Source organism: Colletotrichum navitas (genome assembly GCF_030913465.1).
Source record: "Colletotrichum navitas strain CBS 125086 chromosome Unknown LY79scaffold_77, whole genome shotgun sequence".
Taxonomy (NCBI): Eukaryota; Fungi; Ascomycota; class Sordariomycetes; order Glomerellales; family Glomerellaceae; genus Colletotrichum; species Colletotrichum navitas.
Window position 1 is genome coordinate 103,608 of NW_026850623.1, and position 12,259 is coordinate 115,866.

The window sequence follows — 12,259 nt, forward strand, 5'->3', positions numbered from 1 at the left end:
TAATATTGGCTGGCCACGATTTTGGTCGTTCCCCGCTGGGGGATGTCACACAACCGCAGGCTGATGCGCAGGCGCTAGAAGTGTGGGTGCCATGCAGGACAACGCTGCACGCTGCAGGCTTTTGGGCAAAGGTACCGCCGTGTGTGCTCGGCAGACCAACCGCCGGCGAAGATGGCGACCAGGGATCAGAGGCGGGATGGATGCGTTGGTCCCGGAATCATAGATGCGATGTGATCAGCGGGAGATAAGCTGGGCGGAGTCGCGCAATGCGGTTGTCAATGTCGATGCTGTTTTGTTCAAGGAGACGCAGTCAAGCTTCAGTCGTGGTGTGCTTCAAGCTGGCGGGTGACGGCAAAAACGGCACAAGATAACGTCATCCGACGAAGCCTGTGTAGCCGGAGAAGTCGGTCGAACAAGTGGGATTGCGGGTGTGGCATCACAGAGCCCGAACGTTGACGTTGCTCATGATGTTGCCCATGCTTAGGCGTCCTCTGCAAGCTGGTTTGCTACTCGGATCGTGCAAGCAAATAACAAGAAAGGCCAGGGTGGTTTCCAGTGCCTGTTGTGCCAACTGTCATTGGAGAAGCGTGGGAGATGGGACCCCCGACCATTCCATGGACTTGACCGCTGCTGCTGGAACCATCATTATGGAATTGACCAACAACTGTCAGGCGAGGTCCTGCAGAAGCTGCGTGAGCCGACACACATGGCAGGATAGGTGCATATTGGGGGCCGAGTGATTTCCTTGGTTTGGGCGGTGGCGGTCGAATGACAGCGGGCGATGTCGATGTGACAGGCAGGAGATATGGTTGACGGATTGTAGACTGTAGTGTACCTAACTGGTGAAGAGGGAATATACCCCTACTTACCTAGGGTAAAGCTGGGTGGGCTTAGGCAGTCGACGAAGACGGAAGGGGTGGGAGAGGAGGGACCCCGGGCGGGGAAGTGTGATTCGCAGTCTTCAGTGAGGGAAAGTGCCAGTGAGGTTGCTTCCCCGTTGGTCCCTGGTCATGACGGGCGGTAATTTGGTCTTTTTCATTGGCTGTAAGCATCAAATAGCCCCCCCACTATGCGCGTCTGTGCCTCCTCGAGGGCCACCCGCGCTAGCATCCTTGACGATACGTACCGACGACGCCAGGACCAGCCACCCGCCACCCGTTGCTTCCTCTATTCCAGGCACTGCGACTGATAGAGGAAAGTCCAGGCAGGAGGAGCTCTTACCTCCTGAAGTTTTCTGTCGCTCGCTATTTCCTCTGTCTCCAGACACGTTTGCTGCGTCTTATGCATCTTGGTGCCTTGGGTACTTACCGCAGGAGGTAGTGTGCATGAGGTGGTATTGAGCATGTTTTTCTCTGAAGCTTTTCATGCGGCCCGTCATCCAACGCCAACAATCTTGGATCGGCAGGCAGACCGAACTTTACTGGTTTCCCTCCGTCCGCTTAAGACATGATACTGCACATCTACCTAGGTAGGCACTCCGGTTCCTGGATTCTGCAACGCACATTCGTGTAGCCTGAAAGAATTCCGAGTCGCTCGGCCACACTTGCGACCTGGCCAAGGCCAAGGCCAAGGCCACCGCCGCCGCCCACGGCCAGGCTCTCTCGGCCCTCTAATCTAGCCGCGAAAGCTCGCCTTCGTTCGCCAGTTTCTTGTCCACTCCCTGTCGATCACCACACGCTATCGATACTACATGGGATCATCGTTGGATGCTGGGTCCCTCCGTCGAGTCGAGCACGTCCAGTCAGTCGTTGGCATGGCTCGCTCCCCGTCCGGATCCGGAAGACCAGGCTTGCCATGCATCCCAAACGGGCGGGAACAGACCCAACCCGAGCCCGCCGCCTAGAACCGCCAGCCGCCAATGGCACCCTTGGTCGAGATGTGATGAGAAATCCCCTGGACCCTGGACCACCCTCGTCCATTCACCTGAAAGAGACTTCACGTTCGCCGCTCGGCCAGGGGACTTCATACATACCCCACCTCTCCACCGGCTAGCAAACGACATCTCTTGGGATCAATGCCTGCGATCGTACGGTCCATGTTCGCTTCTGCTTCCCACCATGGAAGATGGCACCAGATGCAGATGCGTGCACATCACTCCTCGTCACCAACCGCCAAGAGGCGCAAACAATCGAAATACCCGCCAAATTTCAAGCGCGGGTCTCTCGCAAAGCCGCCGGCAAACAATCCCCCGGTCGTCACTCGCTCATCCCGTTCGCCCCGGCCCTTTGTCTGATAGTGGCCCGAACCCGCCTCGGCCCTTGGCGACTTTGATGGGCCAGCCACCCTTGTTGCTGGGACGTAAGGAATGTGGGAATATAATGACAATTCATAATGCGTATCGTAACCAACAGACTTGAAATCTGGCCCACCGCAAGATTCGTGACCACCATAGTCTCCGCCCCAGGACTCCTCCTGCTCAAATGCATTGTCCTCATCGAATGGACTCCGCACCAGTGTTATGGTGACCATCCGATTCTCCCCCGCTTGACGAAAGTCCTGCTGGAGATTTGGAAAAAAAAAAAAAAAAGGGAAAAAATGATGAAGCAGTCTTGCTTAATATTAAGTCCCTGTTGCTATCAAATGCTTCGCTCGGTTGTTCCTGCGGCAATAGGTAGCGAGTTATCGAGAGCCATCATCTTACAATCGAGGAGGCAGCGCCTGGAAAGGGCTCGGTAACAACATGTATTGCATGCTTAGCCGGCAGCAGGGCATCTCAAGTGGCGACAGCACTCTCGCTTTTCATTAATACTGGCTCTTCATGACTGCTCGCTGGTTCAGTAGACCCATTACTGTGGACAAACCCTGCAATGATGCCAGATATCCCAACATCCCCCAAATGCATCATCCAACTGAACCCCCAATCACAAACCCTCTCTAATCCACCAGAGGCGAAGAAGCACCAGCCGCAGCCTTCATCTCCTCATCTCCCTGTTTTTCGTACCTGTCTACGGCTGGTCTACCTGTGATACAGAACCGCTCGTGATGTGGCCCGTGACATCTCGCACAACGGCGAGCCCTCGAGCAGGGACTCCCATGAATGCCCGGGAGGTTGCAGGACACGCACACGTCCGAGTACCACGCTTGCGTCGACCTGAGAAGTGTCTTGTGGGAGAGGACGTAGGAAGCGAACGAATTGTCTAGCGAGTCGCCGCGCGTTTGCTTCGTCTTGATGTTGTCACTATTGAAGAACGTGATGGCGCCGCCGCGGGCTCGGGTCGCGGCAACGGCCATACGCTCTTGGTCTTCCAAGAAGCCGATACCGCCCGACGTGCGGACAGAATCGAATATCACAAGGTCCGCTTCGGCACTCATGGCGTTGTCGATGGTCCGGATAATGATCTTGCTCTTGATGATACCGGACTCTCCCATCTCAATGACCTCATCCTTGTAACCGCCGTGCTGGGCGCTGTACGGCGTCACAATCATGATGTCGGCAAGCTGGCCCTTGGTTCGGAGGTTCGGGAGCTTGTACTGGAACGCCATATAGACGATCCACCATGCAAAGTTGCGGTTGCCCGGGTTGACAGAGCTCAGGTTGTGCTTGCACGACTCCGTGTAACGCACGTCGACGGCCACTGAATTGGAATCGATGGCGTCCTTGGGAAAGATCCATTTCATGAAATGGAGGTATATCTGAGCCGAGCGATTTTCCACCAGTGGGTAGATTATGCGCATTTCGCCAGGGTATATATGCTTCTTGGCCCAATTAGCAATGTCTCCGCGGTTGCGGCGGTTGCTGGAGAGGTTGCCGAGGATCTGGCTGTTGCTCTCAGCGCGGTGCAGGAGCGACACAGTCCGCTGGACTCCAAACACACAGCGCCAGTTGAGAACATCGGTTAGGTGACGACTGGTCTTGAAATTCTCGCGGTGTCTGTCCTCGTTGACGCTCATGGCTAAGGGTTTGAACTGGCGGGTGTCTCCCATGGTAAGGACGCAGGCGTCAGGGAAAACAGAAAGGGGAATCCACCATTGGGCTTCGGGGATGCGACCGGCTTCGTCAATAACAAGAAGAGCAGGCTCCCATGGCTTCCAGGATGGTGTTGACCTGGCGAGCGCGGTGGCGGCCCTGCGGCCAAGTTGTCCGGCGGCAAAAGGCGTCCCGACGAGGATGTCGAAATCGTCCACGGCCAAACTGATGATATGCGCACAGCCAGCCTCCCACTCTGGAGTTCCAGGCTCAGACATCCAGAACTTCGCAAAATGCGGCTCATTGGCGCGTGCAATGGCGATGGCCCTTTCCGTGACGGAGTCTGGCAGAATTTTGATGGTGTGGTCAAGAAGACCCTGGTTCAGACGCGATAGGAAAATGCCGATGTGGGAGGCGACGGTGCGGCCAGCCGAGGGGCCAGTTCGTTTACGTGTGGAAGCTTGACGGTGCTTTGCGGCGGTGTGAGCGACTTGACAGAGAGCCTTCTTCATAGTCATCCATGTGGGAAGACGACCGATACGTATGCTCTTACCGTCCGGCTTTTTGACATTCTGTTCCTTCAGGGACCTAACAGCGTCGTCGCAAAGTTCGTTGCTGTGGATGGTCCACATCGCCTTGTCCCCTCCCTCAGCGACAGCAGCAACAATGCGAGCGGCGAACGTCGTCTTGCCAGACCCAGGACCCCCAGTGTACATCGCGATGCCTGCAGGGACAGCACGGAGCTTCTGGAATAGGCTTTGCTGGGGTTTTTCGTCCTCGCGGAAGGCGAGTCGGCCAACGGCGGGAAAGCGCTCGTGAAAGTTGACGGCGCGCACGGCGGAGTCTTTGGGGATGGAGGCCGGGTCGAATTTCTGGGCGTACGCCCAGCGGGTGGCCAAGTCGGTTCCTGGCTCCGCGGATGCTGCGAGGCAGACAGAGCCCATTTCCATCTGAGTGGTCGCCGGGTGTGGCTTGTAATGGACTCGGACTGTAAACTTCTTCTTCGCCGTGTTGATCAAAGACCCTATATTCTTCATTTGTTCGAAACCGTGAGGGACGGGAATGTCAACCTTGATTGGAGGACCTTCGTCATCTGATGGCCAGTCTTTCTCCCGAGGCACCCAGGCGATGAAGTAGATGTAATCGGAGGACGCGTCGATGGGTGGAGTCGCGCGAACTGCTTTCCACTTCATTGCGTTAGCTTCTTCGACCAGTAAATCGACTCGCAATTCCGGGTCGAAGTGCTCCAGCCTACGCGTCAGCTCGTACACCATGGCCTGACCTTTCCGCGACTGGCAGGCTTGTTGGATGATGAGCGCGACGTCATGAGAAGAATGCCCTTGGGGGCTTTTCAGCTCGATCAAGTCCAGTGCTTGAGTTATCATGGTATACTTGATCTGCATCACCCGAGCCTTTTCAAGTTCGGGGTCGAGTCCTCCGTTCTCCACGGCGGTCTCAATCTCAGCCTCTGCCTCAAGCCATTTGTTCGCGAGGTACTCAACGGCTATTTGGAGACAAGATCGGTCGCCTGTCGGGTGGAGCGACGTAGGCAGGCGGTGAACCATCTTTATGGTGTCGTCGAAGGTGAGAGCACATGATGATCCAATATCGGGAAGAAGATTCTTCTGGTTTCTTGCCATTGAGGCTACCACCAGGTACCTTTCGTATGAGCCGTCGGGCTCGATTCCGTTCTGTGTGTCGCCACCTGCTTCCCAAACAGATGATAGGTCAGGAAGGAGAATGCACGGGTGTGTGGACTCTGCAAGGAGCGTCGCCTTGGTGGCTTCGAGATCATATTCCTCGCGTGATGACGCCTGGAGCCGGATCATGCGAGTCCTCTCATCGTGGAAGACCATAGTCTCGGGGATGGGATCGTCGGGCGGGCACATGAGGCTGGGATTGATGATGAACCAATCCAACTGCTTGTATCCCATAGGTTGGTTTTTGAAGACGCAGTCGAGGCCAGCATCCACAACTCTGATGTCTTCGGTCGGATAATTCCAGGTCATCAAGTTTACGAAGCTGTCGCCGACGCCGCGAGTTTCAAGGATGACGGAGAGATCAGCTTCGCCTGTTCCAACAAGGCACTTTATCCACGCGCTCGAGCGTTTGATCAGCGTTGGAGTAATGGGTCTCTTGTATTTGGAAACAAAACCGCGCTTGAGCGAAACCGATAAGAGGAGCACAGGGTAGCAGAGTTCCTTGTCTGTAAGTCGTATCTTGACTCCCTCAGCAATGCTGATGTCTCCTCGTAGCGCATTGATTGGGATGGTAAGCCGAGCGATGGTGTATGTCATGATGCGGGTGCCTCGCTTTTCGGTACCCTCGAGGTCGATGCGGATCTCGGGGGAGATGGAAGGTCCGTAGATGTAGGTGAAGGTCGTTGCAAAATCGATGGATTTATCCAAGTTCGCCGCGAGGTCGTCACGGTAGCCATAGAAAGTCCCATCGATGGCCAAGACGCAACGAACTTTTGGGTTTTCGTAGATGCTTTTGGCTTTCGAGAGACTCATCGATGCAGGATTGCGCGCTATCGCTCGCATGGAATCATTGGTCTCCATGCCCTCTCTTGCCGTGGGCCGAATGCTCTGTGGAGGAGGGGAGGCCGAGAAGACGTAAAAGGTCGCGCAAAGCTCGTAAAGCGAATGACGATACAAGCAATATGGAAGTAAACTGGGGGGATGTTTTAGAAGCCGGGGAGGATGTCTTGACAACTTGGATGGATGACGAGAAAAAGAATGGAAAGAATAGAATGGATGCCAACTGGAAACTCGCTTCCGTGGCCATTGAATGAATGGATGAATGGATGGATTTGAAGAAGTGATACCGAAGAGATAAAGAATAGAGTGATAGTTTGGTGAAAATAAACACAAAAGTAAAAAGTAGAGAGACTATTACAGGTGCAAGTACGTTCCACGTAGACAAGCTATCACAGCTCATTATGAAGGAGCAGGAGGAGCAGAAATTGACTCTTGAACTTGGTGTGTCAATATGGCTTTGATGGAAGGAAAGAGCAGCAATTTGGACTGTCTTTGGAAAGAGCACAAACTAGTCCAATGCTCCTTCTGTGAATCACTGCTTACATCCAAGCTTGAACTTTTTTTCTTTCTCAAGGATCAGTCCCCTTTTTAGAAGATGAGGCACCTTCCACAGAACATTTAAATGTCACATGTCACAGTGTCTTCTGGAGGAGAGTTAACAAAAAAAGAATGCGGTGTGGGTGCCGATGTTGTCATTCTTGTCTTCCATCCCTATCCGCCCTTCTGCAGGTTGCTGGTTGCACTGGAAAAGGAAGAGTCAGGACTTGAGTCTAAGAGAAAGGTAGGAGGAATATTGCTCTCCTAGGAGGCATTGTGCAAGAGGACAAGATAGTTGACGAATCACAGGGCGGCTCTTATATCTACCTCATGATAAAGTAAAGGAAAAGGCTAAGTTTTATGCCAACGACGCACTTGAAAGAATGCTTTCAGTGAAAGCGAAGCGTGTTGCTTCTTTTCCAGCATTAGGCTCTGATGAGGCCACAATCATTGCAATTTTGTCTCTGTTCTCAATACTTCGGGTCTAGTATAGTATGACAGTGTTGGAAGAGTCACTTCCTGCCTGGTTACTCAGTCGAGAATAGTCATTTTATGTAGTGATAGAGCCACGAAAGCTCAAACTGTCCGATTATGGTAATCTTGCATGGGGACTACATTTTAGGCATTGAACAGGAGCGACGGGGAAAGCTTGAAGTTTGGTTTGGCCTGTAGAACCAATTCCGGCCTTTGATCCGAAACGGACCGCAGTGTGTTGTATCAAGAGATTAGGACAATTTCAAGGTACTCGTATTGGAAAAGTTCCGTCATTGGGGCCCTTCCGAATATAATTGTTGTCGTATCGGACCTCCGACATCCGCGGCTCAAGACCTGCTGGTGACCAGACGCTAGTGTAGGCATCTTGGCAACGACGCATTCGCCACTTATTATCAATCAGAATTGATGACAAGACAACACTCGTCAAGATAACAATTGAATTTTGCAGCCGGTTTACGCCCTTTGAATGACAATGGAAGGAATCCATGATATGTAAGTAAGCGTATTGACTGTCATGTTTGGAGCTATGATTCGCTTGCATCCTAGCTCGACCCGCGAGGGTAAGACAAACGAACCCCGCACCAACTCCATCTCCGGTGGTATGTATCATGACGAAGTTGGATAGAGAGGGGCAGCTCCTTCGTTGCGCCGACTGACTAACAGCCGAAAGTCTCAAACACATATAAACTTCATCACCCGTTTCCTGAACCCCTCCTAAATAGTTTTCAACAATCATCCCCCAATAACATCCACTCACTCTTCAACTCGCAATTACACGTCATAAGATGGGCCTCAGAGGAAGCTGCATGTGCAAGGCGGTCAAGTACGAGAGTGGTATGTTTGACTGTGCTTGACTCTCCCCCAGTTATGCCGTACTGACGATTGCATCGAGACGACGCCCAATCCACTGCACTGTGCCATTGCACAGATTGCCAAAAGGTATGTGTGATACCAACCTGGGCCGAGCAGAGGACTGACATTGACGCAGTGGAGTGGCTCTGCCTTCACCTCCAACGCCGTGGTTCCCCGCGCTTCCTTCAAGCTTACTCAGGGTACGTTACTTACATGCTTCTTTCGGCATGCCATCTCAATTCTGACGGCGGACCCAAGGCGAGCCCAAGTTCTACGACATCACCGGAGCCTCGGGAAAGAACAACAGGCACTTCTTCTGCAGCAACTGCGGCTCCAGTTTGTATACCGAGTTGGACCTCATGCCGGACGTCACCTGCATCAAGGCAGGCGGGTTGGACGACGGGAAGGCGAGCTTGGACGGCAAGCCAGCTGTTGAGTTTTACTGCAAGGATCGCGTTTCGTACTTGACGGATGTCAAGAGCGCTGAGCAGAAGCCTACGTTCTCCTGAGTTTGTATAGTATATAAATCATTGACGAGCCCTTATGAAAACACAGAAGAGATATTTAGTCCGGCACCGGTCTACGAAGCGACAACGCTGAGCTTCCCCTGGTTCGTACTCTGAGTTTATGAGTAATCGTGAAACTTAGTGAAACCTCGACCTCTTGGCTCGTCCGTTAAACCTGAAACTTAGTTAGCGGACTTCTTCCAACTGCGGAATTGCCGTGTGCCTACTGCTCGACGGTCCGTTTCTGGCCCGCCTCCTCGTTATCCTTCCACTCGTCCCAGTCGTAGTCATCCCTGCCCTCTTTACCGGCCCCGCGGAAGAGCACTTTGACTTCAAGCTTCTCGTCGAACCTCTTGTACGCCTTGGCCGCGTCGCTGAGGTCAAACTCGGCCGTCACGATGAAGCCCGGCCTGGCATGTCCGCTCTCGACCAGCTTTACCAGCGCAGCAAACGTGTTTCTGCCATCCACGATGCCGGCTCGTATCGTGAGGTTCTTGAGCCAGAAGTCCGAGATGGGGAAGCTGATGTTCCTCTTTATCTTGTCAGCGTTCGGCGCACCAGCGCTCTTCTGCTGCGCCCAGTGGACGCCCGGAACGCCGATACCTCCGCCGATGGAGGTGATGGCGATGGCCTCGCGGATGATGAAGTCCTGTTGGGGCTTCAGCTCCGTGTTGATGCACTCCTCCCCGCAGCAGTCAACGCAGCGGTTGACGCCTCCTGGCTGGAGAGCCAGGATCTGCTCCGACGCGGAGCCGCCCTTTGTGAAGTTGATGGGCACGGCGCCGATGCTGGCAGCCTTCGCGAGGCGCTGGGGGATGTGGTCGATGGAGTAGACGACGCTGGCGCCCCGGATGATGGCACTGTAAGCGCAGAGGAGGCCGACGGGCCCTGCACCGAAGACGGCGACGGAGTCGCCGGGCTGGAAACCCGACCAGTTGAGGCCCTCCCACGCGGTGGTGAAGATATCGCTGATGAATAGCCACTCTTTGTCGGCCAGCTTCTTGGGTATTTTGATGAGGGTGTTGTCTGCGAAGGGCACGCGGGCATACTCGGCTGTAGAGCAAGTCAATATCATGTTGCATGGATAGCCACGGCCCAAGTAAGATAACATCAGGTTTCTGGAACCTTACCCTGGAGTCCCCCGAGGTCACCAAAGTCTTTTCCAAAGCCGAACCCGGCAAAATTCAAAGAGATCTGGTTGTCGGTGTTGATCTCGCCCTCCTCGTCCTCGGCCCAGATGACCACACGATCGCCGACCTGCAGGTTATCGACAGCGTCACCTACCTCTTCGACAATACCTATGGCTTCGTGGCCGATGGGAAAAGGAACCTCTGCGCTGGAAAGGATGCCGTGGTAGGTGTGTAAGTCTGTGCCACAGATGGCCGAAGTAGTGATGCGGACGATGGCGTCCTCGGGAGCCTTGATGCGCGGCAGCGGGATGCCGGCCTTCACAGTCACTTCAAAGGGCTTGCCATCCCAGAACACGGATCGCATGGTCTTGGGGCGCGAGGCGTGATGGTCCGTCATGATTGCTTCTTGTTGTATAGCTACTAAGAATGTAGTGAGGTTGAAAGGTAGAGTTAATGCCACGAATTTGTCCTTCCAAGTTGGAGAAAGATGGTGGTTTTATACACGAGAGTCCGGCGAAATAGCACTCAGCATTCGCGAGGTATTTTCAAAGGTTCCCACCGGGATAACTATTGAGGTGACTCGTCTCTCCAAATTGTATCCTGCGCGTTGCCCGAAAGGTCAGATGAGACTAAGCCACATTTTCCTTGTGTTCAGAGACATATAGATGGAGGCACTGGAAAGCCATTGCCCGATTTACGCTGCGCATTGGGTTAGAAAGTAAGCCTTTCAGCCCCCGACTACACCTTCAGAGCAGCAACTCGGATGAAGGAAGCCGAACTTTGTCAGATGACATTCCTTGATGAGACTCAAATTCCTGCAGCTAGTTTGTAAATAGCCTTTCTAAACTTTTCAAACTCTCTAAACCCCAGGTAGAGCTGACCCGACTACGGTTTCAAGGTAACGACTCAGATGGAGGAAGCTGAATTTTGTCAGATGATTTTCCTGATGTGTCTCGAATTCCTGCAGCTAGTTTGCAAGTAGCCTTTCCAAACCCCGAGTAGGGCTGACAATGACACACGCGGCCCCTACAGTGCCAGGTCCAAGTAAGCTTACGATGACGTCTATACAAGAGGGCCGATTATCCGAGGCGCATGAACAGCGGACGAACCGCATATCCGAACAGATTCCTGAATGGATCTCGCGGCTGACTTGCGCTGACCAGCGGACGGATGATGAGCTATTTTAGTCTGTTCATCTAAAATGCCGTTCCTCTCATGGCAACTAAGGAACCTTGGATAGATGTGAGCACGACGCATTGTCCTTCATGTGTGCTCTCTTCTTTTCCAGCGTCCTGCCTCCCCCAAATCATCAACCTTGCCCTATATGGTCCATTCGAAGACGCGTGCAACTAAGACAAGGAAGACAACAGTAGGAATGAGACACGGACTGATTAAATTACGGAGATGACATAAACACGGGCAGTGAGATAGGAACGATTATGGCCATGATGGGAGTAGACCTCAACGCCGACTCTGCGTGTTGAAAGGAGAAGATTCATCACACGATATGTGCCTGTCGTATGATGTGTTACGTGTCTAGAAGGGGGGAGATTCCTTCAACCATAACGGCCATAGCCGCGTGGATCTATAGTACAGATATGAGTAATCCATGAGCCTTGAGCTAAGCTAGGCGAATTGAGGAAGTCAGATGCGGAATCCCACGCGTCCCTTGGTGAAGGCTAGGGCGAGCCAACCGGCGATGAGGGAGAGACCTCCAATCGGAGTGACGGGACCGAGGAACTTGAGATCAGGGTTGAGGATGAGGGCGTAGATGCTGCCGCTAAACATGGTCATGCCGATGGTGAAGAGACCGGACGCGACAGGGTTCGAGCGAGCGATAAGCAGAGCGACGGAATGGACGAGCTGAAGCCCGGGTCAGCTGAGATGACCTTACCTCAGTGGCGTCTCCGACATGAAAGTTCGATCACGGCGCCCGGACGTACCTGATAGTGGGCGGCAGTCGTCCAGCTTGCAATCTTGGCAGGATCGGAGATGCGGTTCTTCAGGCCATGGGCTCCGAAGGCTCCAAGACCGACGGCGGTGGCGCCGAAGATGGCCCCGACTCTCCAAAAGACCTGGCTGCTCATTGTCTCTTCTTCAATTGCCTCGGGTTGCGTGCTTTTGGATGGAAGGAGAGATGTGACCTCGTTTGCTGGACCACCGGACATGAGGAACACCTATAGAGCGAGCTTTGCGATGGTTCGAGATGTGAGGTTCGAAAGTTCACTAGCTCCCTAAGTGGTGTCACGGTGATAAAGAGCGCTGAGGCCGACGGGCTCCACATGGCTCTCT

General features: G+C 53.6%; 6 protein-coding genes across 6 annotated transcripts; 2 read left to right on the forward strand and 4 right to left on the reverse strand.

Moving 5' to 3' along the window:
- Window positions 1-1,251: 1,251 nt before the first annotated feature.
- On the forward strand, window positions 1,252-2,413 carry LY79DRAFT_566306 (uncharacterized protein). Its single transcript, XM_060558802.1, has one exon. The coding sequence runs from the start codon at window positions 1,707-1,709 to the stop codon at window positions 2,355-2,357; it is 651 nt and encodes a 216-aa protein (XP_060409852.1). The 5' UTR covers window positions 1,252-1,706; the 3' UTR covers window positions 2,358-2,413.
- A 416-nt stretch (window positions 2,414-2,829) lies between these two features.
- Window positions 2,830-5,100, reverse strand: LY79DRAFT_615037 (P-loop containing nucleoside triphosphate hydrolase protein; the record flags this gene model as incomplete). Its single annotated transcript, XM_060561986.1, has 2 exons — window positions 2,830-3,016; window positions 3,077-5,100. 2 exons carry the CDS (start codon window positions 5,098-5,100, stop codon window positions 2,875-2,877), a joined length of 2,166 nt encoding a protein of 721 aa, XP_060409853.1. The 3' UTR covers window positions 2,830-2,874.
- Window positions 5,101-5,283: 183 nt separating this feature from the next.
- On the reverse strand, window positions 5,284-6,468 carry LY79DRAFT_652591 (uncharacterized protein; the record flags this gene model as incomplete). The annotated part of the gene is made up of 2 exons (XM_060562583.1): window positions 5,284-5,472; window positions 5,613-6,468. The coding sequence occupies 2 exons, from the start codon at window positions 6,466-6,468 to the stop codon at window positions 5,405-5,407; spliced, it is 924 nt and encodes a 307-aa protein (XP_060409854.1). The 3' UTR covers window positions 5,284-5,404.
- A 1,796-nt stretch (window positions 6,469-8,264) lies between these two features.
- LY79DRAFT_524173 (glutathione-dependent formaldehyde-activating enzyme) lies at window positions 8,265-8,840 on the forward strand (the record flags this gene model as incomplete). The annotated part of the gene is made up of 4 exons (XM_060555602.1): window positions 8,265-8,313; window positions 8,372-8,418; window positions 8,468-8,531; window positions 8,590-8,840. 4 exons carry the CDS (start codon window positions 8,265-8,267, stop codon window positions 8,838-8,840), a joined length of 411 nt encoding a protein of 136 aa, XP_060409855.1.
- Window positions 8,841-9,060: 220 nt separating this feature from the next.
- LY79DRAFT_673022 (alcohol dehydrogenase GroES-like domain-containing protein) lies at window positions 9,061-10,364 on the reverse strand (the record flags this gene model as incomplete). Its single annotated transcript, XM_060564117.1, has 2 exons — window positions 9,061-9,890; window positions 9,968-10,364. 2 exons carry the CDS (start codon window positions 10,362-10,364, stop codon window positions 9,061-9,063), a joined length of 1,227 nt encoding a protein of 408 aa, XP_060409856.1.
- A 1,247-nt stretch (window positions 10,365-11,611) lies between these two features.
- Window positions 11,612-12,054, reverse strand: LY79DRAFT_583057 (uncharacterized protein; the record flags this gene model as incomplete). The annotated part of the gene is made up of 2 exons (XM_060560302.1): window positions 11,612-11,830; window positions 11,911-12,054. 2 exons carry the CDS (start codon window positions 12,052-12,054, stop codon window positions 11,612-11,614), a joined length of 363 nt encoding a protein of 120 aa, XP_060409857.1.
- Between the last annotated feature and the right edge of the window lie 205 nt (window positions 12,055-12,259).

Coding starts and splice junctions, on each gene's coding strand:
- LY79DRAFT_566306 (XM_060558802.1), top strand. CDS start 1,707: ATGCTGGGTCCCTCCGTCGAGTCGAGCACGTCCAGTCAGTCGTTGGCA.